This window comes from Ailuropoda melanoleuca, chromosome 18 (genome assembly GCF_002007445.2).
Source record: "Ailuropoda melanoleuca isolate Jingjing chromosome 18, ASM200744v2, whole genome shotgun sequence".
In the NCBI taxonomy this organism is placed as follows: Eukaryota; Metazoa; Chordata; class Mammalia; order Carnivora; family Ursidae; genus Ailuropoda; species Ailuropoda melanoleuca.
In genome coordinates, this window is record NC_048235.1 from 14,043,961 (window position 1) to 14,058,068 (window position 14,108).

Consider the following 14,108-nt stretch of genomic DNA (forward strand, 5'->3'; position numbering starts at 1 on the left):
GGGGGGGACTGAGGGTTTCAGAGGGGAGGGGGATGGAGGGAGGTGGGTACACGATGGGTATTAAGGAGGGCCTGTGTTGTGATGGGCACTGGGTGTTATACGTAACTAGTGAATCATTGAACACTGCATCAAAAACTAATGATGTGCTATACAGTGGCTAACTGAACATAATAATTAAAAAACTAGCCATATTAAATAAAACACTTGGAATCACTTGAAAAAAAAAAAAGGAAAGACTTTCTCCATCTATTTCTTTGTTTCTCCTACCTCCTTCCTATCCACTGTACTTTAGGCAGTCCAGAATTTTACCCCCAGATAAAAAATAAAAGATCTTGCCTCTAAACATTTGGAAGATCTACCTAAGGAAAATTGGGCTACAAAAGTAAGGTTCTTATTCTAGCATTATTCTCATAACAATACTTAACCCTGGTTGTTTTTTTGGAGGGTTCCATTGCCTAAAGTGCAGCTCTCTACTTAAATACCTTCAGGTGAAGAACGGCTGGTCAATAGCCCTGTACACACATACCCATAGTCACAGGCAGCTTTTCTATAGATGGGGGAGATTCAGTGGAACAACATTCCTACAGATACTAGCTACCTAGAAAAATTACTGCTATGTTCTCTCCATTCATATGACTTTCTAAACTTCCCAAACTTGACTGTCCCAAATTGGCTTCTGTCCAAAGTAGAGTAAGAGGGGCTGAACTTATTCTCCTAACTAAAACAATTGAAAACTACAAAACATACACAACCCCTCTTCTTAGACATTGGACACAGTGCAGAACTGTGATCAACGAGAAAAAGGAAACAACTGAGGTGAGTCCTGCAATTGCTTTTTATTTGGAGGCACTCTCTGGACTGGAGAGGATGGAGAGGAATCTCAAAGTATGGTAGCCTTGCTCAGATGAGACAGAAATTGGAAATCAGGAGTCTAAAGTGTCTGGAATTTGTAGGGTAGAGTTCTAGAGAGAAAAGAGCTACATAGGAAAAGAGTTCAGAATTGTGCACTGGCGTACCCTTAATTTTGCTGACACCTAAGGCACACATAGGGTTAAATTCCATGAAGGAAGGCAAAGGACAACTAGGTTCCCACAGCTTACAGAGGGCCAGGAATCATTTGAGGATGAGAAGTTCCCACCAGTTCAATGAGGGTCTTTGTCAGTCTCTCAGGGCATTTGGTGCAGATCCCAGAGTATCTAGACTACATTAGAGGTTACCCTAGAGCCACCCTAACAAAAATTTTAAAACAAGTCTCATATGGATCAAAATGAAACAGAAGTAACTAATCTCAACAGAACTATCCCCTTTTCTGTAAAGGAAAACAAAGCAAAAATCTGGACAATTAACAATATGAAATTTACAGTGTTTGCCTTCCAATAAAAAACTACTAGACATGCCAAGAGGCAATAACTAGAAAAAAATCAGTCATTAGAAACAAGCCCCTAAATGGCAGAGAAGATGGAATTAGCAGCAAGGACATTAGAATAGCTATTATAACTATGTTGATTTATTTAAAGGAAAATATGAGCACAATGAGGAGAGAAATTAAAGGCATAAACAAGACCAAATGGAAAATCTAGAAATGAAATCTAGAAATTGAAATGAAAATTTTCAGTAAATGGGAATAATAGCAAATTAGACATTGCAAAAGAGAAAAAAAACTAGTGGAAAAAAACAGCTAATGATCATATATATTATCAAGTCTTAGAAAGCAGCAGAAAGAAAAAGATTTAAATAAATAGGGGCTGAAAATTTCCAAAAATGAAGAAAATTAAAAACCCCGAATCTAAGATGCCCAAGGAATAATAAACAGGGTAAACGAAGAAAATGCACACCAAGACACATCATAATAAAATTACCGGAAAGCAGTGATAAAGAGAAAAATCTTAACATCTGCAAGAGAAAAAAAGACTATGTATGAAAATTCCTATCAGAAACAATGCAAGTCAGAAAAAGAATGACATTTTCAAAGAGTTCAAGGAAACTGCCAATTCAGAATTCTATGTTCACTGAAACATTTTTTTCAAAAAATTAAGGTGAAATAAAGACTGAGAAAGAGAAAAGTTGGGACCTGCATTACAAGAAATGTTAAGAGAAGTTTTTAGGTAGAATAAAAATGATCAGATGGAAACATGGGTTTAAAGGATGCTAGAGGGGCACCTGGCTGGCTCAGTCAGTACAGCATGTGACTCCTAATCTCAGTGTTGTGAGTTCAAGCTCCATGTTGGGAGTGGAGTCTCCTCAAAAAAATAAATAAAAAATTTTAAAAAAATTTTAAAAAGATGCTAGAAATGATAAATAGAAAAAAAATTTTCCCTCTCCTGGTTTAATTTCTTTAAAGAGTCAAAGATAACTTAGTATTTATAGCAAAACTATTAAAAATGTGTTGGGTTTATAACATATATAAAAGTAAAGTCTAAATAACCGTAGCACAAAGAATGGGAGGAGGAAAATAAAGATATGTTATTATAAGAGTCTTCCATTGTATATGAATTGTTGTAATATCATTTAAAGAAAATCAGTAGTCAGCTAAAAATATATAACTCTAGAGCAGCCCTTAAAAAGTAAACAGGGGGGCGCCTGGGTGGCACAACGGTTAAGCATCTGCCTTCAGCTCAGGGCGTGATCCCGGTGTTATGGGATCGAGCCCCACGTCAGGCTCTTCCGCTATGAGCCTGCTTCTTCCTCTCCCACTCCCCCTGCTGTGTTCCCTCTCTCACTGGCTGTCTATCTCTGTCGAATAAATAAATAAAATATTAAAAAAAAAAAAGTAAACAGAGATTTCTGATGAGACAATTGGAGAGAAAATGTAATCCTAAATAATTAATACAAAAGAAGGCAGGAAAAGATAAAAGGAACAAAATAGATGGGACAAATAGAAATCAAATACATAGAAATCAGTTACAATAAACATTGATAATTATGTTAAATGTAAGCAGCTAAACACTGCAATTTTAAGGCACAGATTGTCAGACTTGGTAAAAAGAAAGACCCATTTATATGCTTTCTAAAATAAACCCACTTTAAATGTAATTATATAGATAGGTTAAAAGTAAAAGGATGTACTTAGTTTTTTAGTTTAGTTGTTTTATATTGACAATGGTTTTAACACAAATATTCTATTTTGTAACCATAAGTCTCACAGTTCTGTAATCTTAATTCTGTATTTAAATTGATAACAATGCTCAACTTTACTCCTTTTTTTCAATACCCGAACTCATTCTCTTTTTTTTTTTGCCATTTATGTAATTTTATAATAAAGGAAAATATGATAGCATAGTTTTTCACATTTGTGAGCATCAATACTTTTTTAAAATTAATTTTTATTTGAATGTAGTTGAATAGAACACTACATCAAAAACTAAAGATATACTGTATGGTGACTAACATTACATAATAAATTATTTAAAAAAATGAATGTAGTTGACATACAATGTAACATTATTTTCAGGTTTACAGCATAGTGATTTGACAAGTTTAACCATTTTGCTGTCCTCTCCACAAGTGTAGCTCCCATCTGTCACCACAAAATGTTACAGTATCATTGACTATATTTCTTGTGGTGTGCCTTTTATTCCTATAACTTATTCCAGACCTGGAAACCTCTATTTCCCACTCCCTTTCACTCATTTCCCCCTCTCCCCTGCTTTTCTCAAGATTACTATGGCTATTCAGGGTCTTTTGTGATTCCATGCAAATTTGAGTAATTTTTTTCTAGTTTTGTGAAAAAAGCTGTTGGTATTTTGATAGGGATTGCATTCAATCTGTAGGTTGCTTTGGGTAATATGGACATTTAAATAATATTAATTCTTTTAACCCAAGATCATTTGTTTGTGTCATCTTCGATTTCTTTCATCAATGTTTTATAGTTCTCAGTTTGTAGGTCTTTTACCTCTTTTGTTAGGTATATTCCTAGATATTTTATTCTTTTTGGTGCAATTGTAAGTGGAATTATTTTCTTAATTACTCTTTATGCTACTTCATTTTTAGTGTATAAAAATGCTGCCAATTTCTGGGTATTAGCTTTGTATCCTGCAAATTTACTGAGTTCATTTATTACTTCTAGCATTTTTTTTTTTTTTTTGCTGAAGTCTTTATGGTGTTCTATGTATAGTGTGTCATCTGTAAGTAGTGATGGTTTAACTTCTTTACCAATATGGATGCTTCTCATTTCTTGTCTGATTGCTGTGGCTAGGACTTCCAGTACTATGTTGAGTAAAAGTGGCAAGAGTGGACATCCTTGTCTTCTTGATCTTAGAAGAAAAGCTCTCAGTTTTTCTCCATTGAGTAAGATGTTAGCTGTGGATTTTTAAAAAATGGCCTTTTTTATGTTGAGGTCTATTTCCTCTAAACCCAGTTTGTTGAGAGTTTTTTTTTTTTTCATCATGAAATGATACTGACTTTTATCAAATGTTTTTTCTGCATCTATTGAGATGATCATATGATTTTTATCCTTTGTTTTGTTGATGTGGTGTATCACATTGATTTGCGAATATTGAAACATTCTTGCATCCTCAAAAGGAATCCCATTTGATTATGGTGAATGATCATTTTATTTTATATTTTTTTAAGATTTTATTTATTTATTTGACACAGAGAGAGACAGCCAGCAAGAGAGGGAAAACAAGCAGGGGAAGTGGGAGAGGAAGAAGCAGGCTCCCAGCGGAGGAGCCTGATGTGGGGCTCCATCCCAGAATGCCAGGATCACGCCCTGAGCCGAAGGCAGACGCTTAAGGACTGAGCCACCCAGGCGCCCCGTGAATGATCCTTTTAATATATTATTGAATATGGTTTGCGATTTTGTTGAAGATCTTTTTTTTTTTTTTAAGTATTTCATTTATTTATTTGAGAGAGAGAGAGACGGTGCGCGCGTGCACCTGCGAGTGGGGGAGGAGCAGAGGAAGAGAGAGAAGAGAGAAGCAAACTCCCTGCTGAGCTGGGAGCCTGATGCAGAACTCGAGCCCTGCATCCTGGGATCATGACCTGGGCCGAAGGCAGATGCCTAACCAACTGAGCCACCCAGGTGCCCGTTTGTTGAGGATCTTTGTACCCATGTTTACTTTTTTGTGGTGTCTTTGCTATTGGTATCAGAGTAATGTTGGCCTCGTAGAGTGTATTTGGAAGCTTTCCTTCCTCCTCTATTTCTTGGAACAGTTTGAAGGGAATAGATTTTAACTCTTCTTTAAATGTTTGGTAGAATTTACCTGTGAATCATTCCAGTCCTGGACTTTTATTTTTTGGTAGTTGTTGATTACTTGATTAAGTTTTGTTACTAGTAGTTGGCCTGTTTGGATAATTATTCCTTCCTGATTCAGTTTTGGAAGACTGTGTGTTTCTAGGAATTTATCCATTTTCTAGGTTGTCCAATTTATTGACATATAATTTTTCATGGTATCCTCTTATAATTCTTTGTATTTCTCTGATGTTACTCATTATTTCTGTCTTGTTTCTGATTTTATTTATTTGGGCCCTTTTTCTTTTTTCCTTGATGAGTCTGGCTAAGAGTTTATGAATTTTGGTTATTTTTTTCAAAGAACCATCTCTTGGGTTTCATTGATTTGTGTGTGTGTGTGTGTGTGTGTGTGTGTGTGTGTGTGTATCTGTCTTCTGTCATTTATTTCTGCTCTGACCTTTATTATTTCCTTCCTTCTACTCACCTTGGGTTTTGTTTCTCTTTTTCTAGTTCCAAGGTTAGATTGTTTGAGCTTTTACTTTTTTTTTTTTCTCGTTTCTTGAGGGAGGCCTGTATCGTTACACATTCTCTCTTAGAACTCATTTTGCTGGGTCCCAACGATTTTGAACCATTGTGTTTTCATTGTCATTTGTTTCCATGTACTTTTTTTATTCGTTCTTTGATTGCTTCAGTGACCAACTGGTTGTTCAGTATCATGTTGTTTAACCTTCACATGTTTGTGTTTGTTACAGTTTTTTCTTGTGATTTAGTTCTAGCTTCATACCATTGTGGTCAGACAAGATGCATGGTACGAATCCAATCTTCTTAAATTTATTGAGGCTTGTTTGGTGGCCTAACATGTGATCCATTCTGGAGAATGTTCCATGTGCATTTGAAAAGAATGTGTATTCTGTTGTTTTTGGATGGAATGTTCTGTGTATGTATGTCTATCTGGTCTAATGTGTCCTTACAAGACACTGTTTCCTTATGGATTTCCACTTGGATGATCTATCCACTCATGTAAGTGGGGTGTTAAAATCCCTTACTGTTATTGCATTACTGTTAACTTTTCTCTTTGTTAATATTTACTTTATGTTTAAGTGCTTCTGTGTTGGGTGTGTAGAAATTTACAATTGTTACCTCCTCTTGTCGGTTTGATCCCTTAATCATTATGTAATGCCCTTCTTTGTCCCTGTTACTTTGTTTTAGAGTCTGTTCTGTGTGATATAAATATTACTACTCTGGCTTTCCCCCCCTCATATCCATTTGCATGGTTACTGTTTTTCCATCCCTTCACTTTGTGTGTGTCTTTAGGTCCAGCAGGGCAGCTGAAGCTGAGGCGGACACAAGCCAAGGTGTCCCAAGATTCTGTGTGTTGATGGCACCCTGATAGGACAGCTGAAGCTGATGTGGGTATAAGCTGGGGTGCCCTGGGATGCTCTGTGCAAGGTGTGCCCCAAGGGGGGAGGAGCTGAAGCCGAGGTGGTGTGCAGACCAAGAGGTCCCTGAGCTCACTGCACAGAGGATGGCAGGACAGCTGAAACTGAAGTGGGGCACGCCCGGGGCCTGGGTCTCTATGTATAGAGGACACCTTGGCAAGATAGTGAAGCAGAAGTAGATATAAATGGGTGTCCAGGACTACTTGTAAAGAGAGTACCCTGAAGGGAAAGTGTTCCAGGACTACTTGTAAAGAGAGTACCCTGAAGGGAAAGCTGGAGCTGACATGGGGTACAGGCAAGGAGGTCCTGGGAGGCTCTGCATAGGGGGTGCCTTTGCAGGACAGCTAAAGCTGAATTGGGTGCAAGCCAGGGTGCACCAGTGTTCTCAGTGCAGAGGGTCCTCCGGCCAGGCAGCTGGAACTGAATCTGGTACAGGCAGGTGTGTTCTGGGGTGCTTTCCATAGGGGGTGCCCTAATAAGCTGTCTGAAGCCAAAGTGGTGTGGGCCTCTGTGTACTAGGGTGCTTGCACCTATGTCACCTTGGTGTGAAGGGTGGAGCTGTAGTGAACACTAACCAGGGGTGTCCTGGTGAGTACTGTCCTTTGGCTGCCTTGGTGGGATGGCTAGGGCTTATGTGGGCTATGGATCTAGGGCTCAGTGAGGTGGCAGGTCAGCTAGGGTACCTGGAGCATGCACTGGTCTATGCTTTCAAGGGGGAGCATAAACCATATCCATCAGACCCTCCCACCCAGAGAGTGTTCCAGCAGCTCCCCTAGCCATCTGGTGGAGTTCTAGTGCTGGCTCTTTTATATGCTAGATGCAATTTTAAACTTCATCTTTTTAAAGAAAAAAGAGGGAAAAAGAAAAAAAAAACAATGGAAACAAAAGGCAAAAACAAATATAAAAAAGCATTTAAAAAATTTAATTCCCCCCCCATACCCAGGTGCAACTGGAGCTAGTGTGGGCTTGCAGTTCCAGGACTTGCTGAGGTGTTGAGCCAGTCCCTCTGAATGTTTCTCAAGTTCCTTTGCCCTTTTATTTTTTTATTTTTATTTTAAAGATTTATTTATTTTAGAGAGAGAGAGCAAGCATGGGTATGGGGGGAGGGGCACACGGAGAGAGAGAGAGAATCCCAGGTAGACTCCCACTGAGCACATAGTCCCACAGGGGGCTCCAGTCCCGGACCCTGGGATCATGACCCAAGCTGAAATCAAGAGCTGGCCGCTCAACTGACTGAGCAATCCAGGCACCCCTCCTTTTCCCTTTTAAGCCATAGCTTTTTTGTGTGTGTCCCAGCACAACTGGGGCTGGTTTGGGCTTGTGGTCCTAGGGCTTATTGAGGCGGCCAGTCAGTTATGGCAACCAGACTCTGCTGTCATCTGTGCTTTTAAGGTAGAGAGGGAACATAAACTTGTCATTCTCCAGTCCCTATGACTTGGAAAGCATTCCCCCAGATCCTCCATGGTTTGGCAGAGTTCTAGAACTGTCTCTTTTATATGCTAGTTGCTCTTTTAAACTGCCGTTTTTTTGTTTTCTTTCTTTCCTCCCTCCCTCCCTTCCTCCTTCCTTCCTTCCTTCCTTCCTTCCTTCCTTCCTTCCTTCCTTCCTTCCTCAGTTCTCGGTCCCTCAGCATTATCCCTTACCACTGCAGTTTGCAATATCAGGGGTGGGGATTCCCTTTGTTACCATGTCTCTATCTGGCTTGCTGTTCCCTATTGCCATTCTCTTTTGTTGTGCAGAAGCTGTTCAGTTGACCCTCAGTTTTTCTTCGGGAGGAACTGTTCTATAAATAGGTTTAATTTGGTGCGTTCTATGAAGGATATGAGTTCAGGGTCTTCCTGTATAACCATCTTGGACTGGAACCACTCTCATTACATTTGATTTTCAGGATTTTGTCATTCATTTTTCATGGTATGTATTTATGATCTGAGTATGAAGAATTTCTACTGACTCACCATTAGAAATATAAAATGATGCAAAAATACTATGCAAACACTAGTCTAAAGACAACTGGAGGGCCTATATTAATATCAATCAAAGACATTAGAATAAGGAGAATCACCAGGGATAAATGGGCTCATTTTGTAATAATATAGGGATTAATTTACTAACAGGACATGAAAGTGTACACATAAAAGAGCTTTAAAACATATGAAACAAAAACTGATAGAATGGACAAACCTACTTCTCTATTCTTCTGTAGTAATTGTTGGAACAAGTAGAAGATCATTAAAGATATAGAATATTTTATCAACACTGTCAACAACCTTTCCGTAGTTGACATTTATAGAACACCACCCAACAACAGCGGAATATACATTCTTTTCAAGTTAGTGTGAAACACTGACCAACACAGACCATATTCTGGGAAGTAAAATAAATTTCAATAAATGTAAAAAGATAAATTGTACTGTTCTTTGATCACGATAAAATTAAACTAGAAATGAGTAACAGAAAATACCTGAAAATCTCCAGAGTTGGAAATTTAGCAACTTACTTCTAAATATTCCATTATGTCAAAGAATAAATCATAAGGCAAAGAGAAAATATTTTGAACTGAATGAAATTGAAAACATATTAGAGTTTGTGTGATACACGAATGCAGTGGTTGGAGCTTTAAGTGTATATTGTAGAGAAAAATAAATTTTCCAAACCAATAACCTGAGCTTTCACCTTAAGAAACTAGGGAAAGAGCAAATTAAGCCCAAAACAAGCAGAGAGAACATAAATTAATAGATTAAAAATAGCAAAGTTAACAGAGAAAAATTAATGAAAAGCTGATTTTTTGAAAAAAGCAATGAAATCACTTGAACTCTAGAAAAACTGTTCAAGAAAAAAGGAATATCCCTAAATTACCAATGTCAGAAATTAAAAATATGATATCACTATCTGTCCTCTGGATATTAAAAAGATAATATAGAGTCTTATGCCAATGTGTCTGAGAACATATAAGAAATGTACAAATTCCTCAGAACATACAAATAATCAAAATTGACTCCAGAAGAGGTAGAAAAATCTCAATAGTTCTGTATCCATTAATGAAATTGATTTTGCAATGTAAAACCATCCTGTTTAGAAAATTCTAGGCTCTCTGGTCAATTCTATTATGTACTTAAGGAAGAAAGAATATCAATAACCAATCCTAATACTAATACTAATACTAATACTAATACTAATACTTCCAGAAAATGGAGGAGGAGGGAACATTTCCCAACATGTTTTATAAAGGCAGATTTTCCTGATACCAAAACCAGACAAAGGCATTAAAGAAAATAACATAGAGACTAATATTCTTCTGGACATAGGAGGAGAAATCCTTAACAAAATATTATTGAATTGAATCCAGGAGTATGTATTAAGAGGATAATACATGACCTAGTGGAGTTTATCCCAGGAATGCAAGGTTGGTGTAATGTTTCAAAATTAATCAATGTAATTACCATATTTACAGATTAAAGGGAGAAAAAACCCCACATGCTCACTTTAGTAAATGCAGAAAAAGCATTTGACAAAATTCAGCCAGTTTATTTGTATAGAAATCAGTCTTGGAAGCTAAAGATAGTGTCTCCTCTGGAGCAGGGGCAGGTATAGTAACTGTCCTGTTTAATAAGGGTAATGTTTCCATCAAGAGCAAAGGGCAGGCATAGGCACACTTTCTGCACTCATAAAAGATTTGGATTCCCTAAGTTCAGAGTTCTCTTCTGTAATGCAACATGCTCTGTGACCCTTTTCATGTTGCATGTAGGAATTGGGGCTTGGAGAATGAATGCAGAAGTGCTGGTGTTCTGGCTACTGCTATTGCTGTGAGTAACAAACTGTTCTTTATCTCTGACCCAGGACTCTCATGTCTTCCACTAGAACCCATGAAACTGTCAGACCAACATTAGCTTACAAGTTCAGTGAAATCTCAAGACTGACAGTATAAAAATGCATACCTAATTGAAGTTTCTAATTTAAAAATTACTCTAATCAATTACAAGGTATTATAATCCTATGAAAAAGTGAATTTAAAATAATTTTGTGGAGGGGGCGCCTGGGTGGCTCAGTCAGTTAAGCACCCAACTCTTGATTTCAGCTCAGATCATGATCTCAGGGTCCTGAGATCAGGCCCCACATTGGGCTCTGCTCTTGGTGGGGAGTCTGTTGAGAGTCTCTCTCTCCCTCTCCCTTTCTCCCTCCTCCCATCCTCCCTGAGTGCTCTCTCACGCTCAAATAAATAAATTCAAAAAATATTTTTGTGGAGAAAAAAAGTACTGGACAAAGGATTTTGAAACATTGATTTTAGAAATTTATTTACATATCTTGGACGGAAACAATTGATACAGTTGACTTGGAATTCCTGGAAAAAAAAGAATTTTTTAATGTGGGAGTGCCAAGTATACTTCAGAAAACAGAAACAAAACCCCTGCTCCCTGCCATAGTTGCTTTGTGCTTATACAATGTATAGAAGTAATATAAATAAAATAACAACATGAGTTTTATCAAAAGAGCAAAATTTCTTCTTCTTCTTCTTTTTTTTTTTTTAAAGTAGGCTTCATGCCCAGCGTGGAGCCCAATGCAGGGCTTGAACTCATGACCCTGAGATCAAGACCTGAGCTGAGATCAAGAAACAGACACTTAACCAACTGAGCCACTCAGATGCCCCAAAAGAGCAAAGGTCCTAAATAATTCCAACATATAATAAATTGGATACAAATCTTACAAGACTAAATTGTATTAATCTTAAAAGTTTCCTTCTTATTATTGTACTCTGTCTAGTGCCTAATAAGTGAAAAAAATCTTAAACACATCTCTACAAATCCATCACAATATTACATACCTTTCAGATCAGTAGCTAAAGGCCTACTCCTAGGACCAGAGGTGTCTTCATAAATATCATAGTTGTCAAAATGGAATTTCTCTCTTCTTAAAATATAACTCTTTTTTGGTACGTCACTCTGTGAACCACAAACTTTTTCACTTAGATTTAAATATTCTCTTTGAAGATTCCGCATCTCAAATTCTAAGGTATCCCTTTCATTTTCTATGCTTCTTACATAGTTTTCTAAAAGTATTTTGTCTTCTGCAAGTCTACTGATGCTGTTTTCAAATTTTATATTTTCTTTACTATGTTTTTTTAGTTCTTCTTTTAGAATCTGATTATCTGTTTTAATTTCCATTACCATTTTTGATAGCATTTCACATTCAGTGCCCATTTCTGACAAACTGTTCTTATAAATACTTGCTTCTGATTTTGCATTTTTTATTTCTTTCAGAAAATTCTCCTCTGCAGTAGATTGGTACGTCTGAATATTCTCAATTTCTCTTTCCATCATTTGTCTAGCAGCAATAGATTCTTGTAATGTTGTTTCAAGATTAAGTTTTTCATTTTTAACTGTTTCTATTATTTGAAGAAGTGTCTCTTGTTCAGTTTTTGCCAACCTTTCTTTCTCTTTTAGCTGCATTATCTCTAGTTGGTTTTCCTTCAGTTCACTTTCAACTGAGCTTCTTTCCTTTAGAAGCTGGTATGTTTTTTTCTCTAGCATCTCCTTTTCATCTTGTATCAACAGAATATTTGTTTTCATTGATTCCATTTCTATACTCATTCGATTATTTTCATTATTGACAATGGCCATATCATTTTGAGTTTTGTGTTCCTTACTTTTTAGTTGATCTAATGTTTCTATCATTTGTTGCTTCTCCAAAGAAAGTTGACTATTTTTTTCCTCTAGAGTTTTATTTTGTCCTACAAGAACATTATATTTACTGATTATTTTTTTCAATTCTTTAAGACATTCTTTACCATCTTCTTCTGTTTTAATTAACTTGGACTGAATAGCATTCTTTTCTTCAACCAAATTCTTAAGTTGCTTTTCATATGTTTCAATTTTCTGTATCAGAGATTGTGTAGTAAAGACAAGAGGTTTTATTTTGGTCTTAAGGGTTAAATTTTTATTCTCCAGTTCTGTTACTTTTTTCTGTATCTGCATAGATTCTTTTAGGTAATTCTGTAAGTACTGAATTTTTGCAACACACTGCTCAGTAACAGAATTGACTTTGGATGTTTTCTCATTTTCAAATATTGTCGATCCTTGTTTTGATATTCGTGGTTGTGTTTCTTTGTCTTTCATTTCATATTTTGTTGGGTCAAAGAATGACAGTGTATATCTTGGAACTCTGGAATGGAATTTTAAATCTGTAATATTCTTGCCAGCGATAGGAATTTCTTTACTGTTTTTCTCATTTCTCTTTCCCCTGTGCATTTCACTCTTGGATAACCTTTTACATTTCCTGCAAAAATTCACATGGAATTTTGACACTGTTTCCCTGAATGGGAGTAATTTGTTTACTAATGCCTCTAATTCTGAAATTCTCTTTGATTTTATATCTTCATTTAAGTTTCTTTCTATATTTTCTTCCTTAATAAAGTTAATTTTTTCCTTGTGACTGGAGGACAGGTCATATTTACCATTTCTTGGAACATTTGTATCAGTTTTTAAAGTTTGAAGTTCATTTGTAAGTGCCAGTTCTCTATCATGTGACTTTTGTAGTTCTTCCTTCATTTGTTTGATAGAACGGCAGATATCGTCTAAATTTTCACAAAATCCATGCTTGAGGAAGGGCTCAGTAATTTTGGATTTATCCAGAATTACCGTATCAGCTTGAGACATCGTATTTTGAGGTGCATGAGGTAGAAAACTATAAAGGTTATTATAATTCTTGCACATGTCAGAATTTTCTGAAGGGTTCATAATTATGTTTGAAGCTGAATTATCTGTTGAAGTTCTCTGAGTTAATAGGTCCTTGAAATGTATCTGGGATGGAATATCTATACCTTGAGAAAGACTGTTAACAATATCACTGCTGAATTTTTCTTCTGTTGAATGAATAATGTTGGACTCCTCAAAATGATGAATTTTCTCCATAGAAAGGATTTCTTCTTGATTCTCTCTAGGCTAGTGACAATAAAAAGCATATCATAAATGTACTGTCATTTGCCACATGACAAGCAAATCAAGAAAATATTTTGTGGAGGATTTATTTTTACAACCCAGATGAACATTTTATCCATTTCTACAGGCAAAGAAGGCTAACGAATATGACTCATTTTCTCCAGAAAAATCTAATAACAGTTATTTTGAGATCTGTAACTCTGGTCTTCACAATTTGCTTGGAAATTATACTTATTTCCTCAGAGGGTGACATACATGGGCCAGCCCTTCAATATCAGAAAGAAATTTAGAATCCCTTAAGAGACCATCATAGATAGATGGGGAATATAGAAGCAATAGGTCAAATGCAATAGGAAGTTTAAGGAAAATGAGTATTTCTACTTCTGGGCTGTTTGTCAACCTTAGCTTGCATTCCTATTTCAGGCGATTCTACGGCTATGACTATTGTAGAAATGCGAGTTCTAATCGCTGTAGACAGAGTGACTGTGGTTCCAACCTGTTTCTAGAGAATTCACCTCAGGTCTTGATCATTCCTAAAAGTAGAAAAATTCCTAAGTGGATAGA

General features: G+C 36.5%; 1 protein-coding gene across 1 annotated transcript in view; it reads right to left on the reverse strand.

Moving 5' to 3' along the window:
• CCDC110 (coiled-coil domain containing 110) overlaps nucleotides 1-14,108 on the reverse strand; it is a 36,285-nt gene that overhangs the window by 3,103 nt on the left and 19,074 nt on the right. The window contains exon 6 of the mRNA XM_011230086.3: nucleotides 11,432-13,547. Coding sequence (XP_011228388.2) covers nucleotides 11,432-13,547 — 2,116 coding nt within the window. The remainder of the gene's footprint in view (nucleotides 1-11,431; nucleotides 13,548-14,108) is intronic.